The sequence below is a fragment of the Vipera ursinii genome (assembly GCF_947247035.1).
Source record: "Vipera ursinii genome assembly, chromosome: 3".
Taxonomy (NCBI): Eukaryota; Metazoa; Chordata; class Lepidosauria; order Squamata; family Viperidae; genus Vipera; species Vipera ursinii.
Window position 1 is genome coordinate 51,535,130 of NC_139516.1, and position 21,636 is coordinate 51,556,765.

General features: G+C 39.6%; 1 protein-coding gene across 4 annotated transcripts in view; it reads right to left on the reverse strand.

The window, feature by feature from the left end:
- MICAL1 (microtubule associated monooxygenase, calponin and LIM domain containing 1) overlaps positions 1-20,980 on the reverse strand; it is a 44,494-nt gene extending 23,514 nt beyond the window's left edge. For 2 of the 4 annotated variants that reach the window (XM_083357796.1, XM_083357794.1), the window contains exons 1-7: positions 20,745-20,980; positions 7,637-7,931; positions 5,859-6,066; positions 4,958-5,074; positions 4,129-4,230; positions 1,344-1,499; positions 263-363 (exon numbers count right to left, since the gene is read on the reverse strand). In XM_083357796.1, the coding sequence (XP_083213922.1) occupies positions 263-363; positions 1,344-1,499; positions 4,129-4,230; positions 4,958-5,074; positions 5,859-6,066; positions 7,637-7,900 (948 nt within the window). In that variant the 5' untranslated portion in view covers positions 7,901-7,931; positions 20,745-20,980. Of the gene's footprint in view, positions 1-262; positions 364-1,343; positions 1,500-4,128; positions 4,231-4,957; positions 5,075-5,858; positions 6,067-7,636; positions 7,932-20,740 lie in introns of all 4 variants that reach the window. The other 2 variants (XM_083357797.1, XM_083357795.1) reach the window with 2 other exon arrangements.
- Positions 20,981-21,636: the final 656 nt, after the last annotated feature.

Genomic DNA, 21,636 nt, shown 5'->3' on the forward strand with positions numbered 1-21,636 from the left:
TATTACATACCTCTTAGCTACAAGCTCAGTTTATGTGTGATTCAAAAGCTATCAAGTTCAACTTAAGACATGTTTTATTGTTGGATCCACCACTCCCAGTGATTAAAAATAAATTAAGTTTCAAAATGACAAAGATACCACAAGACTTTGGTAATTTTAAAACGATTACTTATTAAAATATTAATTTATTCCTGGCACTTGCACCATCACTCAAAATGATGCAATGGACCCTGAAAAGGTTTCCAAGTCCTGTCATACATACATTTAAGATGACTCCTTTCTTTAGCAAGCTATGCTTCTTGGCTGTCATGACGAAGTAGTGAGTGTCGTCTTTATAGTAGACAATGTTTTCCAAATCAATACCTAATATTGTTTAAATACAAGGAGAAAGTTACAGATAGACAAGTTTAAAGGAAGATAGTCATAGTCATAAAGAGAAAGGTGCCACTGGGCAACAGACACAAAGGCTCTGAATTAACTGTAGGATCAGAATTAGTCTATAGCTCAATATAGTTGCTGGTAAACAATAGTGAGTGGCTATTGTCTTCATAACCTGATTGCACAATTCCTTGTGGTTTGGGCTATCTATTGCAGGCAACAGGATACTTAACTAGATAAGAAAATCCCTGTGGGATCACATGTATTGTCTGATTTTTTTGTAACTGGCATTAAAAATATAGATAGTCCTCGACTTACAACAGTTCATTTAGTGAAAATGGCACTGAAAAAAGTGACCTATGACCCTTTTTCACACTTACGATTGTTGCAGCATCCCCATGGCCATGTGATCAAAATTCAGCTCTTGCCAACTGACTCATATTTGTGATGGTTGCAGTGTCATGTGATCACCTTTTGTGACTTTCTGACAAGCAAAGTCAGTGGGGAAGTCGGATTCACTTAACAACCGTGTTACTAACTTAACAATTGCAGTGATTCATTTAACAATTGTAATCAGAATGGGGCAAAACTCATTTAACAATTATCTTGCTCAGCAACAGAAATGTTGGGCTCAGCTGTGGTCATAAGTCAAGAATTACCTGTATTCCATTGTAATGTGATATAGAGCGACATAAATTATAGGATTTTTTTTAAAAAAACCCAACCTGACTTATTTCCCCAAACAACATATGTACATATATGGTTCTATATTTTATTTTACATCATTGAAATTCATAGAAAAATGGAGGCATCCTAAATACTGCTCCCAAAGACACAAGAAACAGTTTGAACTGTTTGCTGACTCATCTTTTCCATTTCTGCTGATTAAAAACAATGGAATGCCACAGATTTCAACGCGTGATGAAAAACCATCTAGGCTAAAAAGTTAAAATCTAAACTCTCACCTGTTTTGTTGTAGAGATTTTGGAAGAACTTCTGGTTGTATATGCGAGCCACTCCACTTATCTCAGCCACCTCCACCTCAGTTCTGCTATGGTTATTTATAAAATTGGTGGTAATGCCAATGGCCAGTTTCCCTCGTGTCTCCTTCCTCTTAAAGCCTACGAGAAAACACAAGGAGAGAGTTTTCCATCAGCCTTCAAAGAAAGAGGAGTCAGCAACACAGGAAATGGTCAGGGTAAGAATGGAAAGGAGCAACATGAACCATGCAGAGCAAATCATGCTCTATATGTAATTAAATTCTGCCATCTGGACCAATCCAGGTTTCTTTGTCACTGTGTTTTCAGTAGTGAAAGGACATCAAGCAGACAGTACAATTTTTGGGTGACCTTGCACCCCCCAGGATAATCTCTATAATTCCTTTTGGTTTTAAAACAGTCCCTAAAAAATATTACTCTGGTCACCCTTTAATTAACTTCATGCAGCTTTGTTTTAGCAAACATTTTACTGTATTTATGATAACAGGGAGTCTATGATTTACGACCACAACTGGGATCAGAACCCATGCTAAGCAATGTGGTTGTTAAGTGAGTCCTGCCTGATTTTTTGATATTTTTTGCTGCAGTCATTAAGCGAATCCAGCTTCCCCATTGACTGATTACTGAATGACCCCTGGTTAGATTGCAAAGGATGATCCATGTGACCCAGGACACTGTTGATAAATACATGCTGGTTGCCAACTGCTTGAATGACTAACATATGGACCATGGGATGCTGCGACAGTCATAAGTGTGAGGACTGGTTGTAGGCCACCTTTTTTTTAGCACCATCATAATTTTGAATGGTTGTTAAACAAATGATCATTAAGTTGAGGACTACCTGTAATACTAATGTAAATATTTAATGCAATACTCAGTAACTGAGAATTTTGTTTAGGATTAGAAGATCTGGGCTACAAAAATTTCAATGAGCAAGAGTTAAGAGTTTCTTTGCTTCTTGGATGTTAGATAGTGGTTATTCCGGTGACTGCAGCCCCAATTTATAAGCCCTATTGTTATTGCTGCCTTTTCTTACTGTACTCATTAACTGTCTTTGTGATCTTCAAAGTAGAGTAAAAAGACAGCCAACAACCATAAAATACACTGATATTAAAAACTGGATTCATCATAGGAGGATTATATAATTATGAGGAAGCCTTTGGAGAAGATGCAGCACCCTGGTATGTAGGACTCATTTTTGCTTCTTATGGCCAGCACTCAACAAAACGAGTCTGGAAGAAGAGAACAATTTACTACTGAAAAAAATGTGTAAAATAAACAATAAACAACAAGGAATGATTATAAATTCAGGCCATTACTGGAAATGTGCAATATAAATAAATTAAAAAGAAAACAAAAAATAAATTCAAAGAGCAGATTTGATGGACCCCTAGGTCAGGGGTAGGCAACCTCGGCTCTTTTATGACTCATGGACTTCAACTCCCAGGAATTCTGGGAGTTGAAGTCCATGAGTCATAAAAGAGCCGAGGCTGCCTACCCCTGCCCTAGGTATTTTTCTGCTGTCATATGTGCTGAAGCATATACAAAGAATTTTCTATTTTATTTTTAATTTACTCTCCAGTTGAAGGCAAAATGCCTTTTGGAATCTTTTTAAATGATACCTGCTATTGAGACCCAGTGCAGCACAGATATTAAAACCAACAAAAAAAACACCCCAATAAGCAAACTAAGCTGGACAACCACTTTTATCTTCATACTTAAAATTTCACAGAATCTGCTGGAGTAATTGAGCAAAATTGAGAAGATGCTAAAAAAAGATACTGAAATTTCTCTCTAAAATCATGTGCTACCTTTGCTTCACAATTTAAAAATGTTTTACTGCTTAGGCACTCTTTGTTTACAACACTCCAAATGACTTATATTTAATTTTTAAAAAAGCAGGCTCTTAAATAGGCAATTTCAATTTTCTGTCTCCAGTTCATAAACATTTATATTCCAATGCTACGTTTTACACAAACACTGGGGTTTCTTTTCTCATCTGAAAAGCTGGAAAAATGTTTCTCTAACAATATTTACAATGACAAAGAATAAGGTTTGAGGAAATGTCCACAGTCACGGGTATCTGCGGGGTTTTTTACATCAAATTTGCCTGTCTCTTCTCAGTTAAATTACATCATTCACCTTCAGTTTTTGTACCAATGAGCATTCAGATTTGAACCTATTTTTACAAGCTAGAGTTGCAGGTTCTCATTCAGCTCAAGCACTAGCTTTTCCAGATAATGAAATTATGATATCTGTAAAGGTTCCCCCGCATATGTGTGCTAGTCGTTTCCGACTCTAGGGGCCAGTGCTCATCTCCGTTTCAAAGCCAAAGAGCCAGCGCTTGTCCGAGGACGTCTCCGTGGTCATATGGCCGGCATGACTAGATGCCAAAGGCGCACGGAATGCTGTTACCTTCCCACCAGAGTGGTCCCTATTTTTCTACTTCCATTTTTACGTGCTTTCGAACTGCTAGATTGGCAGAAGCTGGGACGAGTAACAGGCGCTCACTCTGTTACGCGGCACTCGGGATTCGACCTGCCAAACTGCCGACCTTCTGATCGACAAGCTCAGCGTCCTAACCCACTGAGCCACTGCGTCCCTTATGATATCTGTAAGAAGTCTCTAAATCTGGACCTGTTTCAGTAATGTTCCCCCAATTCTGCCCATTTACTTACTTGTGAAAGTTCACACAACACTTATGAAAAGAGGATGCAAAGAGTGATAGGCCATATGTGATTGCTTACCTTACCTTCTGGCACAAACCTTCCACCACCAGCAGAGATGAGGACATCAAACTCATACTGGCTCAAGGGAGAGGAGCCAGGCTGCAGGTCAGCTCTCCAACCACGGACTGCAATATAAAGATGAAATCAAGACTCTGGCCACAATGGCAGCAAATTAACTCCTTTTCACAGACATGCGTGTTTATAAAGGAATAAGAGGCACATTTTATTTGCTCAAAGACCTGTGGCTGGCCAAAACGTAAGTAACAGTCCAACCTATCTTGGCTCTTGCTAAGGATTAATGTTCCAATTTAGAATTAATTCACACATTTGCTTAGAGAGCCCAAATGCAATTGAACACTTTTTAGCCCCAAGTGTTCCAATTGCACTGTTGCTCTACATGTTACCTTAATACAGCAGAAAAGCAACTCAGTTTTAAAAAGATAGCAGGAAAACCTATTATTTATGGAGAAAAGCCAATTCTCAGCACAAATATTGGAGTTTCATAAATCTTAACAGTTTTTCCCCTGCGTGTTTAAAGAAAATATCCCTTTGTTTGTTTGTTTACTTTAGTTTCTATGTAGCTTGATTCCTTACAGCAAGTCACCATAGCATAGGAATAAAACAAGAAAAAATCAGTAATAACAATTAATTGCAGTCCCCATTTGCTTCACCTTTATTCATACATAGGATAATACTTTCCCAAATGTTCTCCTGAAAAGTTATGCTTTCACAGTTCTTCAGAAACATAACAAGGAGTGAGTGGTTGAAATGTCTGGGATGATGTAGAAACAATTGGATAAGATACACTGCCTTTAAATACTCAGAAGAACTGAGTATTATTGATATTCTTACCCTGTCCATGAGGGTTCACTACTGGTAAAATGAGCCCCTTAAATTGTACACTGATGTGAACTTGAACACCTAACAGCAAGGCTACTTTCAGCAGGATCAACTGCAGCTGACGGATACCTACAGATACAATAGGAGCATACAAAAAGAATTGGTTAAAACTGAAGAAGATAACCTATATAAGTATATATATACGCAGTGACATATAAGTTCTCATTGCTACAAATGGAGTAGCATGCTTTGGCCACCTCCTTTTTTACTTCAGGAAAATAAAAAGGGGAAAAGTACTTCAAAATTATTCAAAACTAATTCAGAAGAGGTGCTTTCAACTCTATGCAAGACCAGATCTATCTGATGATTGATTACATGCCATCAATTTATGTCAACTCTTAGCAACCACACAGACTTTTCTAGGATGACTTGTCCTAACATGGCTGTTCATATTTTCCAATGGTGCACCCATTGCTGATGTAACTAAGTCCATCTACTTTATTGTTGCTCATCCTCTTCTCTTTCCTTCCATCTCTCCCCACATCTCCAGAAAGCTAGATTTTCACAAAACATGTTCAAAATATAATTTGAGCCTGGTCATTTGGCCACAAATGAGCACTCTGGATTTGATTATAGTTTGTTTGATTATCCATTTGTTCTTATTTTGAGACACGCAATTTTTTCTGCAAGGCTTTGCAGCTCCTTTGATGAACTATAGTTGTTCTTGCTCTTTATATGCATGAGATCTTTTGCTAAACTTTCAAGTGCTTTTTCCTGCCTCTGCTGAAATCTATCTTGTCCCCAAAACCTCTGCAGATCCTTTGCGCTGATATTGCTGGCTCTTGCTTAACTGTGATCCTGTGATATTACAGGCACTCCTCTGTCCTTGACAATTCTTTTCCAACATACTTACTGATGTGATCCAAGGAGCCAGTGCAGAAACGGCCATAGAATTTCTTGGCTCCAAGTGCCCGCAGGTCCTGGATAGTGAAAGGCCAAAGGTGCAGCACATTGTTTCGGGAAAAGATCTCTCTCTTCTCTATCACCACAACGTGTGCTCCAAGGAAAGCCAATTCAATAGCTGAGCGGAGACCACAGGGCCCTGCCCCAATGATCAGGCACTGAAAAACATTGTCACAATGAACCGCCAGAATTTGCAAGACAATACATACTCAACCGCAGTGACACTAGACGGGAACTTTAGACAAGACTGAGTGGTATTACATCAAAATAGGAGCCACAATAAAGCCTGTGGGATACAAAGAAACACCACAGCGTCCTTCCTCAGTTCCACATTTTCCTTTCCTTTGCTATGGACAAGGGAATGTTAGCTAATGTGCTATAGTAGAACTTTCCTGATAATAAATTACCGTTTACAATCATTGCTCACTAGTTGCAGGAATTCTGCCGACAGCTGTTCCAACAGGCATTCTCTCATCTTCCACTCAAAGAAAGAAAAAGTCCTATTTTAATCTTAGTGAAAGTTGGAATTTAGTAACGTTAGAAGTAATTGAAATGTAATATTTTTAATGTGCAAGCATTAAAAATGCTTGGTTGCTTGAAAAATGTGGTTGCTTGAAAAAAAATATTAAATGATATTTCCAGCCTCCAGGCAACCAAACATCCAAGTCCTGTTACGTCTCTTGACAAGTCATTGCAGATCCACATGAGACTGGTACAAACTGCTTCCCAAGGCTAGAATATATATTTAAGGCTTATCTTGACCATCAGACTCACAAGCCTGCTGATCCATGTTCAGAGCATCCACGGTGCAACTGATGGGAATTAACCTGCAAGTTGTTATCAGTAATGATGTTCACATAGCCAGAATTCAAACAGTATTTCCAGCTTATTTTGTTGAAATACATTCCAAATTTCTACTCTATCAAATACTTGGAAAGCTCCAAAGCTGGATAAAGCTGGATATTTACTCCTTTGTTCTAATTTTGTAATTTTGATTAATGTTCATAGTTTTAAAGATTAAAATATTTGCAAATTTCCTGGGATATTTGTTTCTTTTAAAAATTTAAAATACTTGCAGTTTTCTTGAGATGCCTGTTTCTTTTTCTTATGTCTAGGTTTTTTGTCTCCTGAGAAACTACAATTTTGTTGCTAAAAATAATGCTTATTCATGTACTATGTAAAAAAGAATCAACTGTTATATTAGTATAATTACATTTTGATTATTTTTAAATGTAGAAAGTTTTTCATTTTTTTTCATTTTGCAGAATTATGCAGAGTTTTAAAGAAAATACCTTTCTTCTTAGAAAATATAGATTAAAAAAGTGCAGTCATTATATTTTGGGGTTTTTGATAAGAGTGTAGGTATGAAGAAAACCATTTGTAAATAAAGAAACTTATAACTCTGAAATGCAAACATAAACTGATGTCTTCATACCAAACAGCAGGAAAATTAGTAACAATAACCAGGCATCAAGTATGAAGCTAGCTATTATTCTGTCTAGACTTATAATTATGACACATATAGACATATACCTTTGCATGTAGGAAAAGAACTAAATATGCTATAACCACAGTGTCTTCACAATTTAGCCAAAGGAAAGTTAGTATCAGTAATCTGACACCAGTCATGAAGCCAGTTATTATAATGTCTAGATGTGGTCTCTTAGCATCTCATATGGAAACCTATCAAAAAGACTGTGATTTTGCAACTGTGATGTGGCTTCTTACCTTAGTGTTTGAACATGCTCTTGCCTGGTCATAGTCTCTGTGGCCAGCCTTCTTGTCCAATTTGGTCCACAAAGCTTTAGCACTCCAATAATTGAGAGAAGACTTGAGCTTGTGATAGAAATGGATCTGGCCAGTGTGTTCCAGATTCAAGTAACTGCACAGTTCTTCAAATCTGCTCAAGACCTCTTTGCACTGCTTGGCATGCAGAAAGGCATCAAAGAGAGAATGAGACTGATTTGGTTGCTCTCCATCTTGCTGATTCATTCTCCTGGGACTTCAGGGGCAAGAATGAAGCCTGGAAAAGAAAGTAGAAGATTACAGATGTGTATAGATGTTTCCTATGCCCAGAAGTGATAGAAAAACTAAAGCCAAAGTAGAACGCGTGCCTCCATTTGTGAGTGACACTTAGGAAGACAAATGTGGAGTCCCACCACTCCTTTGCTTTTAGAAGCAGATGTTTTTCAGGCAATGCCTCTCTTTGAGCGCTAGATGTACTCAACCTAAGCATAAGATGTTGAGGATACTGGACTATTCTGCCATTATACATGTTTAAGACTATTCTGCCAATTATTTCATAATGGGAGAAAAAACAACTATGAGTTTTTCTACTGAGAATTATTCCTAGTTGGGGTTTTTTATTTTTTGTTTTTATTTGGCTTCAGGCATTAATATCAGTGCAATTTAGAACATTTTTTATTACTTTTATCTGTACATAATCAAGTGAATCTAAACAATACGATAATCTAAGAGATGCGTGAAACATTTCATCTTTGAATTATTTCAATTTTCAAATGTCCTCTTTCTGAGTGTGAAAGAGATGTTTAAGTGCAAAACAAGCCATTTTGAAAATGTTTTGAGCTTGAAATATTTCCCAAAATGGTCCACCCCAAGTTCAGAAGGAGTCCTTTGAGCTCAAAGCAAAGTTTTTCCAGGCTAAAAGTGTTCAGATTCACATCTGCCTAATGCCATCTAATGCCTCTTAGCTAATAGATTATTGAGTTCAATGTTAAGCTCAAACAAGCCATCAGAGCTATTATAATATGGAGGGGGTTAAACATGGAGCAAGATGATGAATTTGCTAAGCAAAGACACAGAACCATACCACATCCTCAGTAACTAATGTTTCTGTGCTTTATTTTTCCTAATTAGAACCATGAAGAAGGGAAGGTTGAAAGTTAAAAAAATAACTTTTTCTCCCTTTATTGTTTCACAAAGCTGAGTTGTCTATACCATAGTTGAAGTTTGTTTCACATAGGAGAAAAATACAGGTAAGATAGAAATTAAACCTAATAATAATAATAATAATAATAATAATAATAATAATAATAATAATAATAATAATAATAATAATAATAATATACCGAGCTTACTACAATTCTCTGATCAAATTTACAATCATCTTTTTTTACAGCAGGAGAAATAACTTAGGAGGCTTTCTCTAAACAGGAATAGTGTGAGATCTTTCCTCCCACACATTATCTAGGTGCTAGGAATCATGTACAAAGGGTGTACATTTCACACATACTTCTTCCTTTTTTCGGTTTTGGTTAATGACTGCAAAGATTTGCATAATTTGTCAGACTTGCTGCTTACAGTCAAAACTACTCATACAGGTCTGCATTGGAATTACCAAAGACCACATTTGTGACTCCTATTTCTTCATTCTCTTTCTTCTTACACAACTGTGAAGTTAATAGCCACAAAACACAAAACATTTCTCCCCCTCCATCCCACTTAGCAAGCTCTGACACCTAAGTCTACCTTAGATCTTTTATTTTGGGAAAAGTTAAATTTTTGGTTATTTGTGCAAATTTTAGTATTTCATAATACTAAAGATTGCCTTAAAATAAACAGATAGGAGCTGGCTCTTCTGACAAATCCAGAAGTGGCATTTGTCCCACTTCTATTCCAGGAGCATTTTCACAGATTCAGTACTGCCATACACTATGTCAGAAATTCATACATCTGCTTTGTCTTCCAACATGATACAAAACATTTCTTGATAGTTTTATAATTCTGCAGGAAAAATACACTGTTAAAGGAACACTTTAACTTCTTAGAACATCAAAGACCTTAGGATGGTCTTTCTCAACTAAAGTCACTTGTACTGAAAGGCACATTTTGACAGGAAAATACTTAGCTACTTTTCTTCAAGAAGTTTAGCATTTAACTGCTGTCATTTGAGCAGAGATAAAGGTTTTTTTCTTTTTTATTGCATGCATAAATTAGCTTACTGGTTCATGGAAAGTTTCTGCTGTCACCCACCAGCTGCCTCAGAACGGCTTGTGGCTGACCAGAAAATTAACACAGTATTTTTTGCATTTCATTTCCTTGACTTGTTTACAATTTCACTCCTCCATATATGCATTTATGCAGCTTCAGTTCAGTTTAATGCATTGGTGATTTTATGAAACTGTTCACAAATCTATGGCACATTACAAAAGTTTTATAGATTCTTACAGTGATATGATTCTTTATAACTTTGATATACAATAACAGTGGTTTATTTTATTTAAAATTGATATTTACAATTTTAAATAAATTTAGCCAGTCTACACTGTTATCAATTTGATCGAGTGATTTTTTCTTCTTCTTTCCTTCTCCAAGACAATATCCTGTAATCACATGTACAGTTAAGCTCTATTCAGTCTTTCATGCATGAGTCATGCCAGGCGGAAAACTATTTGAGTGCATCTGAGGTGTAAATTATACAAACACAGAACAAAAGGAACCAAGCCCACAAAAGTGATTAACTCCAAACTAGGAGTCAAAAAGGTCTGAGGATCCTCTTCTTGTACTTCTTGAAGTTTTTTTTAAAGGTATCCTCTATTGCTGTTGGCAGCTGGGTTGACTTTTACTATATATACTCTATTTACAAAGCTTTTCAGCAGGAGAAAGTTGTTAGCATAAGCATTCTACCGAGATATAGAATGATGTGGTCATCATAGCATGTGACCTGGGCTTGAAGCAAAATCCTTTGGCAGTGATGAGAATTTTTCTCCCTAGGAAAGAAACATGTTTCTAAACGGAAAGATTAAAAAAAATATCAGATGACACATTTATGATTAACCAACTCCACCATGAAATTGTTTATGTAATATCCTAAACAATCACCCACTTTCCTCAGCCAAGGGAGGGATGTTTCCGACTAGCTATATATTTATTTAATAGATATTAAAACTCCATAGCACTGGAGGGCTTTATATAGCTATCATTTGCCTTTTTGTACTCTGATTCATTAATCAAAGGTCCATTCGAAGTAGGGACTTTAGGAGTAGCTGTGGGAAGCAGCTTGACCTCAAAAGAACTTCCTTCTCAAGACTGCATTGAAGAGAGAATGCCATGCTATCATGATGTCGACTTTCTCTAATCATTATTAATTAAATTCTCTATAGCCCTAGATAACTTGTATTTCCATTGGCTCCCTTACCTGTCTTTCTTTCGGGCTTATAGGTACTAAACATTTGTGAAAACAACATCTCTATGATTTGATCATTCGAATTATTGAGAAATTTGGCATCATATCCACACCATATGCGTTTTTATTTTTTGCCTGTATTTTTTTTCACAAGTGATTCTGCATGATCTACCAACCCCATACAGCAGAGACAGTGCTTGCAGTTTCTCACTGAGTAGTACAACTCAGAGAGCTTGTAAAGATCGCCAGATCCAGAGACATACAGAGGCAGATTTTCCCAACCAATGCAGAGTTTTAAAGAAACAGCACCCTGAATTAATTATGTAATTCACTTGATCTACAGGTGACTTGCCACCAAAGTCCTTGACCGGTATGCAAAATGCTAAAACTCATAAAAGAAATCAAAAGATATAAAACATATAAATACTGCAAATCTAATTAAAATTAAGTTATTTTATCACTTTGGCAGCAGGCTTAAACCTTTTAAAATGAAAAACAAAACAAAACAATGTGGCCCAAGTGGAAATGTTATTTTATAAACCTTACACCTCATTCGGAAAGTAGTAAAAATATACTAACTAGCACACAGGTCTGCAACCCGCGGCAGTGGAGGCGCATGTGGCTCTTTCAGCTGTCTCCTGTGGCTCCCAGTCCTCTGCCATGTGCAGTCCAAAAAAAAAAAGTGGGACTAAAAAAGTTCAACCAATCAATTCAAATATGCAGGGTAGGTGCATGTCTCGCCTTGGCTCCACTCTTCAGTCAAACCCTGTTCTGTGCATGCGTGCATGTACGCACATGCGCACACATTTTTTGCGGTTCCCAGTTTTTCCTTTTGTGAGGGAACCGGTTCCGAGTGGCTCTTTCACTGTTTCAGGTTGCTGACTACTGAACTAGCAGATCAGTCAAATTGGGCTACAGAAACTACTATCCATAGCAATCCAGAATATGAAGATTATCAAGCAATCCTTCCAGAACAAATTGAAAACCATTAATTGAACTGGATGAACTATTCATAAACAAGAACTTTATTATTCAAATTATTGTTGTATCCACTCAGCGCTTCCTTCATTGCCTTAACTTTGCTGAGATCTTTTAAATCAGAATGGGATGACTTGCCGTTGCCATCTCGCCACAGCCATCTCCCCATGGCCAATTCACCACAGCCAATTTGTCCTTGGACAATTCCTCACAGGATAACCCAATATGATGTTATCTGCCACTGTTTCTTTGACATTACATCCATTTTTGTGGACGTGAACAAAAATGAAAATAATGTTGAAGAAACAGTGGCAGATAACATTTAATATGTTGAGTTATCCCTCATAGAATTGTCCCAGGACGAGTTGTCCCACAGTGAAATGGCCATGGCGAGCCAGCTGCACTGAGGTTGTCCTAGATCCCTTTTAAATATATGGAATGTCCTGTGTGAAGCTCTACTCCCAGTTTCAAATTATAGCTGCTGTCCCATCTCACAATGGTATGGACCAAGACAACTTTGTTTTACATCTGGAGACAGAAAAATTGCGAGAAAAATCTGAAACAAAAGGTTTTTGCTAAGAATGTATAGGAAGCTGGTGGTAGGGGAGCAGTTCAAGCTATCATTTTTGCATTAGAATCCTTATCTAGATCTTGACACTAGATCAGTTCCACATTGCAAAACTAATCTATTACTCCTCCCTATTGTCACATAGAAAGGTAATATCCAAACTTGTTTACCAGGTTGTCCAAGTTTCTAAGAGCCTCATCCACAGGTTATAAACTTGTTCTTGAACTGTATTGCAAAGTATTTAAATTGCTTCAGATATGAATCTTGGATTTTAAAGATCAAATTCAACACTCATATGGAAACATGACATGAGATAAAAGGAATATTTTCCACTTCTACTCAATTCCAAATGTTAGAATTTTCCAAAAGAAAAAAGCAACAGTTAAAGTAGTAGTTAGTAGTTATCTAGAGCCTCTAAAATTTACTTTCTTATTATTATTAGCTCCAAAGACCATAAACCCAATAGAAAATTATTATTTGAGGGACCGCCTCTCCCAAGTTCCATCTACCTGTCCCATTGGAGAGAGGCAGGTTACAAGTCCCATCTATGAAGGAGTGTTTTATGGAAACAATCTAGTAATCTGAGTGGAGGACAGAAAATAAGGAAAGAGGATGTGCTGGCATTACAGAATTACTGGATATGTGTAATACAGGAATACTCTTCCCATATTGGAAAAGTGACAAAATACCAAATCATCATTTTAAAAAAAATAGTTGAGTGAGAATTCTCCCAGGACGAGTTGAGTGAGATCACTCAACTAATCATTTTTTCCTGTACACGAGGGCTGATAACCCATTATAGAAGCTACTTAAACAGGACATCAAGTCATTTTTTTCCACTTCTGCTGGATCAAAAATACTGCTTGCAGAAAATGCCTGGGTGCAGCTCTGTGATCACAAGACTTAAGTCTGTGCTTACAATCATGTTGTTTTATCAACCGGCAGAGAACCATCCCCTCACACAAATTAAGTCTTGTGCACATATTTTTTAAAAAGCATACTATTATTCCATTTTCTTGTTTTTATTGTTGTTACTAATTTCAGTTAAGGATGAGGAAAAAAGCAGAATATCTTCATCATCTTGTTTGACTGGTAGACCTGAGACCTTTGCACGTGGACATCACCAGATGCAGATCAGAATCCAAGCAACTACTGTACATAATCAGTAAAAGAGAAGAAGAAAAAGTACAAACATGTCAACCATGAACTTCAAGGTGTATCTTGTAGAACAGACCATAAATTACTGGAGTCAAATAGATGATTTCAATTTAGAACATTAAAAGGGGGCTGTGGGCCAGCAAAATTTGACTTGGGGAACAAATGCTGATCTTTTATTTTGGCTGTAAAGAATACACTAAACTTACATGAAAGGGAATCTAAGATCCAAGCTACTGAAAAGATAAAAAAATGTAAAGATTACATTTAAAAAGAGAGAGATCCAAATATATTTCACAACAAGCCACAAAAGTTAGGAAAACGTAAGCCTTGCACAACAAGAACACACAATAAGTAAACAACATGTCGAGCAAAAAAAGAAATTAAAAACTCACTGAACAATCTGAAGCTACATAAAAGTAGTAAAATGAAATATCATTTCAACAAAGATGGGATAAGTTCCTATGGCACAGAGAGTAGAAAATATTGACGCATATAAATAACTATGCTGAAGAAAACGTGCAAGATAGCAAAGCACTGTCCTGCTTCATCTCACAGGGAAGGAACTTTCCTTAGTTCCCAGGAATTAATTTTGGAGGAAAGGATATTAAAAAAAATCCTTTCAAAACAAGGAAAAGAAAAAATAAGGATACATATAATCCTCATTATCTTTTTAAGCTATATATAGCAAAAGTACTGTAGGAATGGTAAGATTGTATAACAGCAGGAACTAAAATGGGAGAGAGAAATGATACACGTACAAACACACACAAAGGGATAACAACATGAGATATCAAGACATCACTTTGTTAGCTGAAAGTAAAGAACACCTAGAAAAATTCAGTATAAAAACAAAAATGCAAAGTGAAATTATCAAGCAAGCAAGACACTGAAAGAGAAGGCTATTTCTATGACCACAAAATTGTATTGGTTAAAGCAATGGGCTTTTCAGTAGCTGGATACTTATAAAACTGAGAAAGAAAAGGCTTTCAAATTATGGATTTGGAATTATGCACTATGAATTGCAAGAAGAATCACGTAATCAATCCTACACTAAATAAAGACTGACTGCTCCCTAAAGATGATTATCAAGCAAAAATTCTCAATACACATGATTTGAGTAGATCATGGACTACAAAAATTTCAGCTACTGTATGCTTTGCTAGGATTACTGGACTGGTGGTGGAGACCCAATCTCCATCCAATTTCAACCTCCATGGTATGGAACCAGGTTGAATCAGGCCAGGACTTTATGGTTGCCATGGCAACCACAGGCATGTTTCAGGTGATTTCAGGCCTGAGTGGACACACTTATGACTTTGCCCTTGCCTCAGAGCAGTTGCTATTTGATCTAGATGGGTGGGGAAGGCATTATTAGCCACTCTTTGCCATAGCCAGATCACCTTTTGGTCAAATGTGATTGGATCTCACCCAGGATTTCTATAGAGACAGACCTATTTGAATGGTTGGCTCCAAATGCCTTGTGTGTCAGGATGGCTTTCAGAATGGCTTGGAGAGTTTCTTGAAAATCTGGCAAGTACAGGTAGTCCCCAACTTATGACCTCAATTGAGCCCAAAATTTCTGTTGCTGAGACATTTGTTAAGTGAATTTGGCCCCATTCCACGACCTTTCTTGCCACAGTTGTGAAGTGAATCACTGCAGCTGTTAAGTTTGTCACACTAACTTAAATGAATCTGGCTTCCCTAGTGACTTCTCTTGTCAGAAGGTCACAAAAGGCAATCACATTACCCTGGGGCATTGCAATGGTAATAAATATGAGTCAGTTGCCAAGCATCCAAATTTTTTTCATGTGACCTTGGGGATGCCACAACAGTTGTGTGAAAAATGGTCCTAAGTCACTTTTTTCAGTGCTGTTGTAACTTCAAACAATCACTAAATGAACTGTTGTAAGTTGAGGACTATCTGTAAATCCATTGAGGTCTTAGATTGCTGGTCCTCATGATGAAATTGCCCCCAACCCCAAGCATCTTCTATTGGTTAATCTCTATGTGGATTACAAATAGCCTGCAGGAGTGATAGAAGTGACATCAAGAGCACCTGGTGCAGAAAGTCGAGAAGTGAATTTTACTGAGCATATGAACATGCCCATGTGGTGATAAGAGAGGCAAAACACCATCATTTCTTCTCTCTTATGGCATCAGCATTTTGTGCTCTTGCTTCAGGAGGTCAATTTCCTGTTAGGAAAGAACCAACATCAAGGGCTCTAGCCTAGTTGATGTGATCAATTGCAACATTTTGCCGAGAGTCATCCAGATTTGTTTAAGTCTTGACTCCACATAGACAGACCCAGGATGATGACATCATCTTGCTTGGTTACCTGGGATTCCTTTTGCCCTGTGATCATCAGTTAACTGGCTAGGGCAGAAGTCCCCAACCTTTTGGGCACCAGGGACTGGTTCCGTGGAGAAAGGTTTTTCCACGGAACGGAGAATGCGTGGTTTTGTGTGCTGCCTGCATCCCATGGATGGCCTTGCTTGTTTGTGCAGACCGGTTGCTGGCATGCCATGGCCTGGTACCAGTCCACGGACTGGGGGTTGGGGACCCCTGGGCTAGGGTACTGGCTCAGGTATCCTCTGCCACCTGTAGACTGAATCCCTGACCCTCTTGCTTCTAGTGGGGAGACAATTCTCTGGATCTGGTAAACATATTGACACTTCATTATCATGCTATTAGTGACCTTGAAAAAGACTCCGGTGAACCCCCTTCCTTAAGCCCTCTTTGGATTTGGAGGTACTAAACAATTATCATCTGGCCTCCAAGTTTCCCTTTTGGGGAAAGGTGAGGCAATGATGGGGAAACAGCTACGGAATACCTTAGAGGAAAAGGGTAACCACGATTCCCTGGAATCAAGATTCAGGACTGGCAGTAGAAGAAATGGCATTGGTTGCACTAGTAGGTTGCTTTCATTGGCAAATGGGGTCCCTACTCTTTTCTGATCTCTTAGCTGCATTTGCTACTATTAATCACAGCATCATTCTAAACTGCCTGTCAAGGACGGAATTGGAGGCACCGTGTTGCAGAGGTTCCACTCCATCCCTTGTGGATGGTTCCTATTTTGGGGTGTGTGTGAAGATAGGCCCTATAGCTATTTCCTCGTGTGGTGCCCCAAGAGTGGGTTCTCTCTCCTATCTAAGCTTTACAGAAAGGCACTGGATGAGGTGTCTGAAGATTTGGGACTTGGTATAATTAATATGCTACTGATTGATTGCTTATGTGCCATCAAAGTCATTTTCAACTCTAGTGATCACATATATATGTGATGACACCCATCTTTATATCACTTCCCCAGACCACACTGGTGATGTCATTGAAGTTCTGCTTGAGTGCCTGGAGGCTGTATGAGAATGGGCTTAAACTGAATCTTAGTAAGGGGGAATTACTGTCTTTTCACTGGGACTTCCTGTCCAGTCCAGTGATGTCTCTTTACTGGATAGTGCGAGCACTGAAAAAAGCAGGTCCATGATCTGGAGGGTCTTCTGGACTCATGGCTCCTAATAGAGCAAAGTGAGACATTTGCTTAATTTGGGCTGATGGCTCAGTCAAGACTCAACCTAGAGCAGAGAATCTGACTTCAGTCACTCATTCAGTCACCTTGTCATCTTTCGCTTAGACTTCTGAAATATGCTATTGATGGGACCGCCTTTGAAGATCGTCCAACAGCTGCAGTGACCAGCTCCTCTGCTGATAGGCATAGAAACACACTGTGCCAATGGTGCAGTCTTTTCACTGACTGCCAGCCCGATTCCATTTAGTTAGCAGGAATTAAGGCTGTCTTCTTGGCATCAAACAACCAACCTTAGAACCCTTTATCTGTAAACCTTTTCCAGGTAGTCCTCGACTTACAACTATTCATTTAGTGACCATTCAGAGTTACAATGGCACTGAAAAAAGTGACATGATCATCTTTTGCGACCTTCTGACGACCAAAGTCAATGAGGAAAGTCAGGTTGAGCCAAAATTCACTGAACAACTGTCTTGCTTAGCAACAGAAATGTTGGGCTCAGTCACAAGTCGAGGACTACCTGTGCTCATAAAATAAATTATGGATAACCATTGAAGGGAAAAAAATGCTTCTATGTGCCCCAAATTCTATCCAGGAGAACTTTAGGGCAGAAGTTCAAATTTCTGGTCTTTTTCCTCATATAGTAATTATTCTTTGTCATCAATAGACCACTGATATTGAGCCTTCACTCATTTCCTCTTCATTTATCCATTGATGATGGCACAGATACAAGATCACTGTGAGTTTTCCCATCCCACACTCTTTCAGCGTGCAAACAAGAAAGGAGAGAGAGATCAAGGCACAGACAACACTTCTAGTTTACTTGGGGAAAAGTTACGCTTAGAAATAAACTTAAACTGCAGCACACATACATTAATCAGACTATTTAAACCCCAGGGCACAAAAAATCAGTAAAAGTTATTCTAGAATGCAATTTTTACAACAATTGGCAACAACCTAATACCTTTCAAAAACATTTGATATCCACGAATACAAAATTTCAAGTTATCACAAAAGTTATAATCTCAATAGAACCAAATCTAGTTTTAGAGATCTGTTGTCTTATCCTTGATTGTAAGATAGAAGGCAATGCTTCCCATAACCATCCCTTTCCTAAAGAAAACCCTGAAGGGCAATATCCAAAAAAAGGAATTCATACTGTCTTTCACTTGGTCCTAATGTTACCCGTTTGGTCAAGTGTGATTTCAAGTGAGTTCAAGGGAACTGAGGTTTACCCTTTGCACCCACATTGCAACTGGCCCTATCAAGGACTCAGCAGAGGTACTCTTTAATCGAAACTACCAATAATTGTTTTTCTATTACAGAGTTAAGACTTCTGGGGAAAATCTAATACCAATTAGTAGGTGCAGTCTGTGAAGCAATAAGCCTTAAAGTCTTGCTGCAATATTAAAAAAATGTGCACTTACCCAGATTGTTAAGTGGGAGCTAGTGTCATCCCAGTTTAGGAGGAAGCAAACATCCCCATATTAATTGGGGGGGGGTGTGTGATGAGAATTTTAAATCTTACTAGCTTCAGGAAGGTGATGTCAGGCATTCTGTTATTACGACAAAGTCTTTTTCCTTCTAGGGTTATTTACAAGAGTAAAGAGCAGCAGATGGAAGATAAGCTTCATTTCATTTCAGTATCTAAGTTTCCAGAGCCCAGGAGGAAGGAAGTATAAAAAGAGTAAATGCCAACTTTCTTAAGGTTTTGCTGCTAAGAGGTGCAGAAGTTGTTGCTGCTCACTGGTTGGGTTCATTGCAAGGCAAAGTGTATTTTCTCAGCTTGGCATATCAAATAAAACCAGTGATTTGCAAACAGTGGTTTATGCCTTAGTACAGGGGTGTCAAACTCAATTTCATTGAGGGCCGCATCAGCATTGCGGTTGCCCTCAGGGGGCCGGGTGGGTATGGCCAGGGTGGGTGTGGCCTACTGGGTGGGCGTGGCTAGAGTGTGTATGGTCTACTGGGTGGGCGTGGCCAGCTCTACATCGTTCGCATCAAGGGTGCCTATGGGGGCCTGGGCAGGAGTGGGACAGATCTGAGGGTCTCTGGGCCAGGGCCAAGGCAGTGGGGGCCGTTCCCTCACTGTTTCCAGGATGGCTTTGCGGGCCACATGAAACCAGTTCGCGGCCCGTATCTGGGCCCCAGGCCTTGTGTTTGACATGTCTGCCTTAGTATGTCATGTCAACCAGTGGTTACTTTATTCAGTAAAACATGGTTAAACGGACCATAATTTACATGGCATAGCCTAATCCCTGCTAACACAAATTCAGATACAAATAATATTAGTGCAAAAGAGACAGCAGGACCAACAAGTGAATAAATCTGGAAGTACACAATAGCTACATCTTTCCTCTCTCATTGTCTAGATTTACTGAAAATTGAGCACTGTGAGCCACCCAGAATTATGTTTTTAAGATGGGCGGCTATACAAATATTCAACATACAATAAAATGTAAAAAAAAGAAATGAAATTTTTTAAAAAGCTCTCTGTTGAAAGCTGTCAATGTGATTAAGTGCCTTGATTATCTCTGTACATTGTGGATAGAAATTTTCTACCGACAGATTCAGCAGTGTCACTCTCCACCAGAATTTCTGTGCCAGATCCAAATGCCTGCAAGAACTGGCAAAATGGTTGAAGGCAAGCATAATTTGGCAAAGCAAAGGTCTGCCAAGGTTGAACCCCCACCAGGAAGCCAGACATGAGCTTTAGATAATAACAAGCTTGAAGACAAAGGTTTTATAGGTGCCCAGAGATTCCGGGATTCTAACAATCAATTACTGTAGTACTCAAATTCTCTGACAAAGGAGGAAATACAAGGGAGTGAGACCGCAGATCTAACTTCTCGTTAAAACTAGCGGAGACCAACTCTTCCCATCCTTACCGGACATGAGGGCTCGTAACCTGCCATAGAAGCTAATAAAACAGAACATCCAGTCGTTTGTCCGCCTCTGCTGGATCAAAACTACTGCTAAAGTGCGATCACAAGTCCCAAGCCTGTGCTTTATCAACCAGCGGCGAACCGTCCCCACCCAAGAATTTAGTAAGGGAGAATCCTCTATCTCCAGGGGTCTTCAAACTTGGCCCTTTTATGACTTGTGGACTTCGACTCCCAGAATTCCTCAGCCAGCAAAGCTGGCTGAGGAATTCTGGGAGTTGAAGTCCACAAGTCATAAAAGGGCCAAGTTTGAAGACCCCTGCCTATGCCTACAGACGAAGACCTTCATCTTTAATTCAACTCTTAGCCTTCCAGTTCTTTAGATTCCGCTCATCCTGGCCAATCTCCCTTGCCCTGGAAGGAAAAGGGTCTGCCCCTGCCTTTTTTTTGGTGTGGGAAGGGGGGGGGGGGAGAGAGAGAGAGAGAGAGAGAGAGTCCAGCACTCTGCATGTGCTTAGCGATACCCTGTTGTATTCCCGACTCGCATTCCAGCATACCCCGTTCCACGTCCAGACAGACCTACCCGCGGTCGTTCCGGCGAGGCAGGCGCGCCCAAAGACACGGCCCTCCCTCGCCAGATGGGGGAAGCGAAGGGAAAAGCCCCTCTTCCAGCAGCTTCTCCTTTGGGGCCGGCGTAGCGCCGGGCGCCGCTTCTTCCGCCGCCGGGACTCCGCTTCTCGGCTAGGAGGAGCGGATGGGCGGGAGGCGCTTCGAGGAGGCCCCGCGCAGCCAAGGTGCCCCTGCCCTCCTGAGGCAGAAAAGAAAAAAAAAAGAGAGAGAGCGGTTCCCTCCCGAGCTCCGCAAGAAGCAGACGGAAGGAGCGCATCGGGCACCGACCGGGAGAGGACGGGAGCCACATCGCCGGGAAGGCGGGGCTTCATGACTGGCCGGGCGTTTCAAAAGTGCCTGAGCGACGTGGGCTGGACTCTTTGAGAGCGTATTGTGGTGTCGTGCGTTTATCGCGCGCTCTCGCGGAGCAGACGGGGCTGACAAGCGTCCGCTCCCCAGAAACTCTTTTTTTTGGGGGGGCTTCCCCCGTTTTAACTACCATAGTAAAGGTAAAGGTGCTAGTCGTTTCCGACTCTAGGGGCCGGTGCTCATCTCCGTTTCAAAGCCAAAGAACCAGCGCTTGTCCGAGGACGTCTCCATGGTCATGTGGCCGGCATGACTAGACGCCAAAGGCGCACGGAACACTGTTACCTTCCCACCGTAGTGGTCCCTATTTTTCTACTTGCATTTTTACGTGCTTTCGAACTGCTAGGTTGGCAGAAGCTGGGACGAGTAACAGGCGCTCACTCTGTTACGCGGCACTCGGGATTCGACCCGCCAAACGGCCGACCTTCTGATCGACAAGCTCAGTGTCCTAACCCACTGAGCCATATAGCCAAGAAATTAAAAGACGCTTGCTCCTTGGG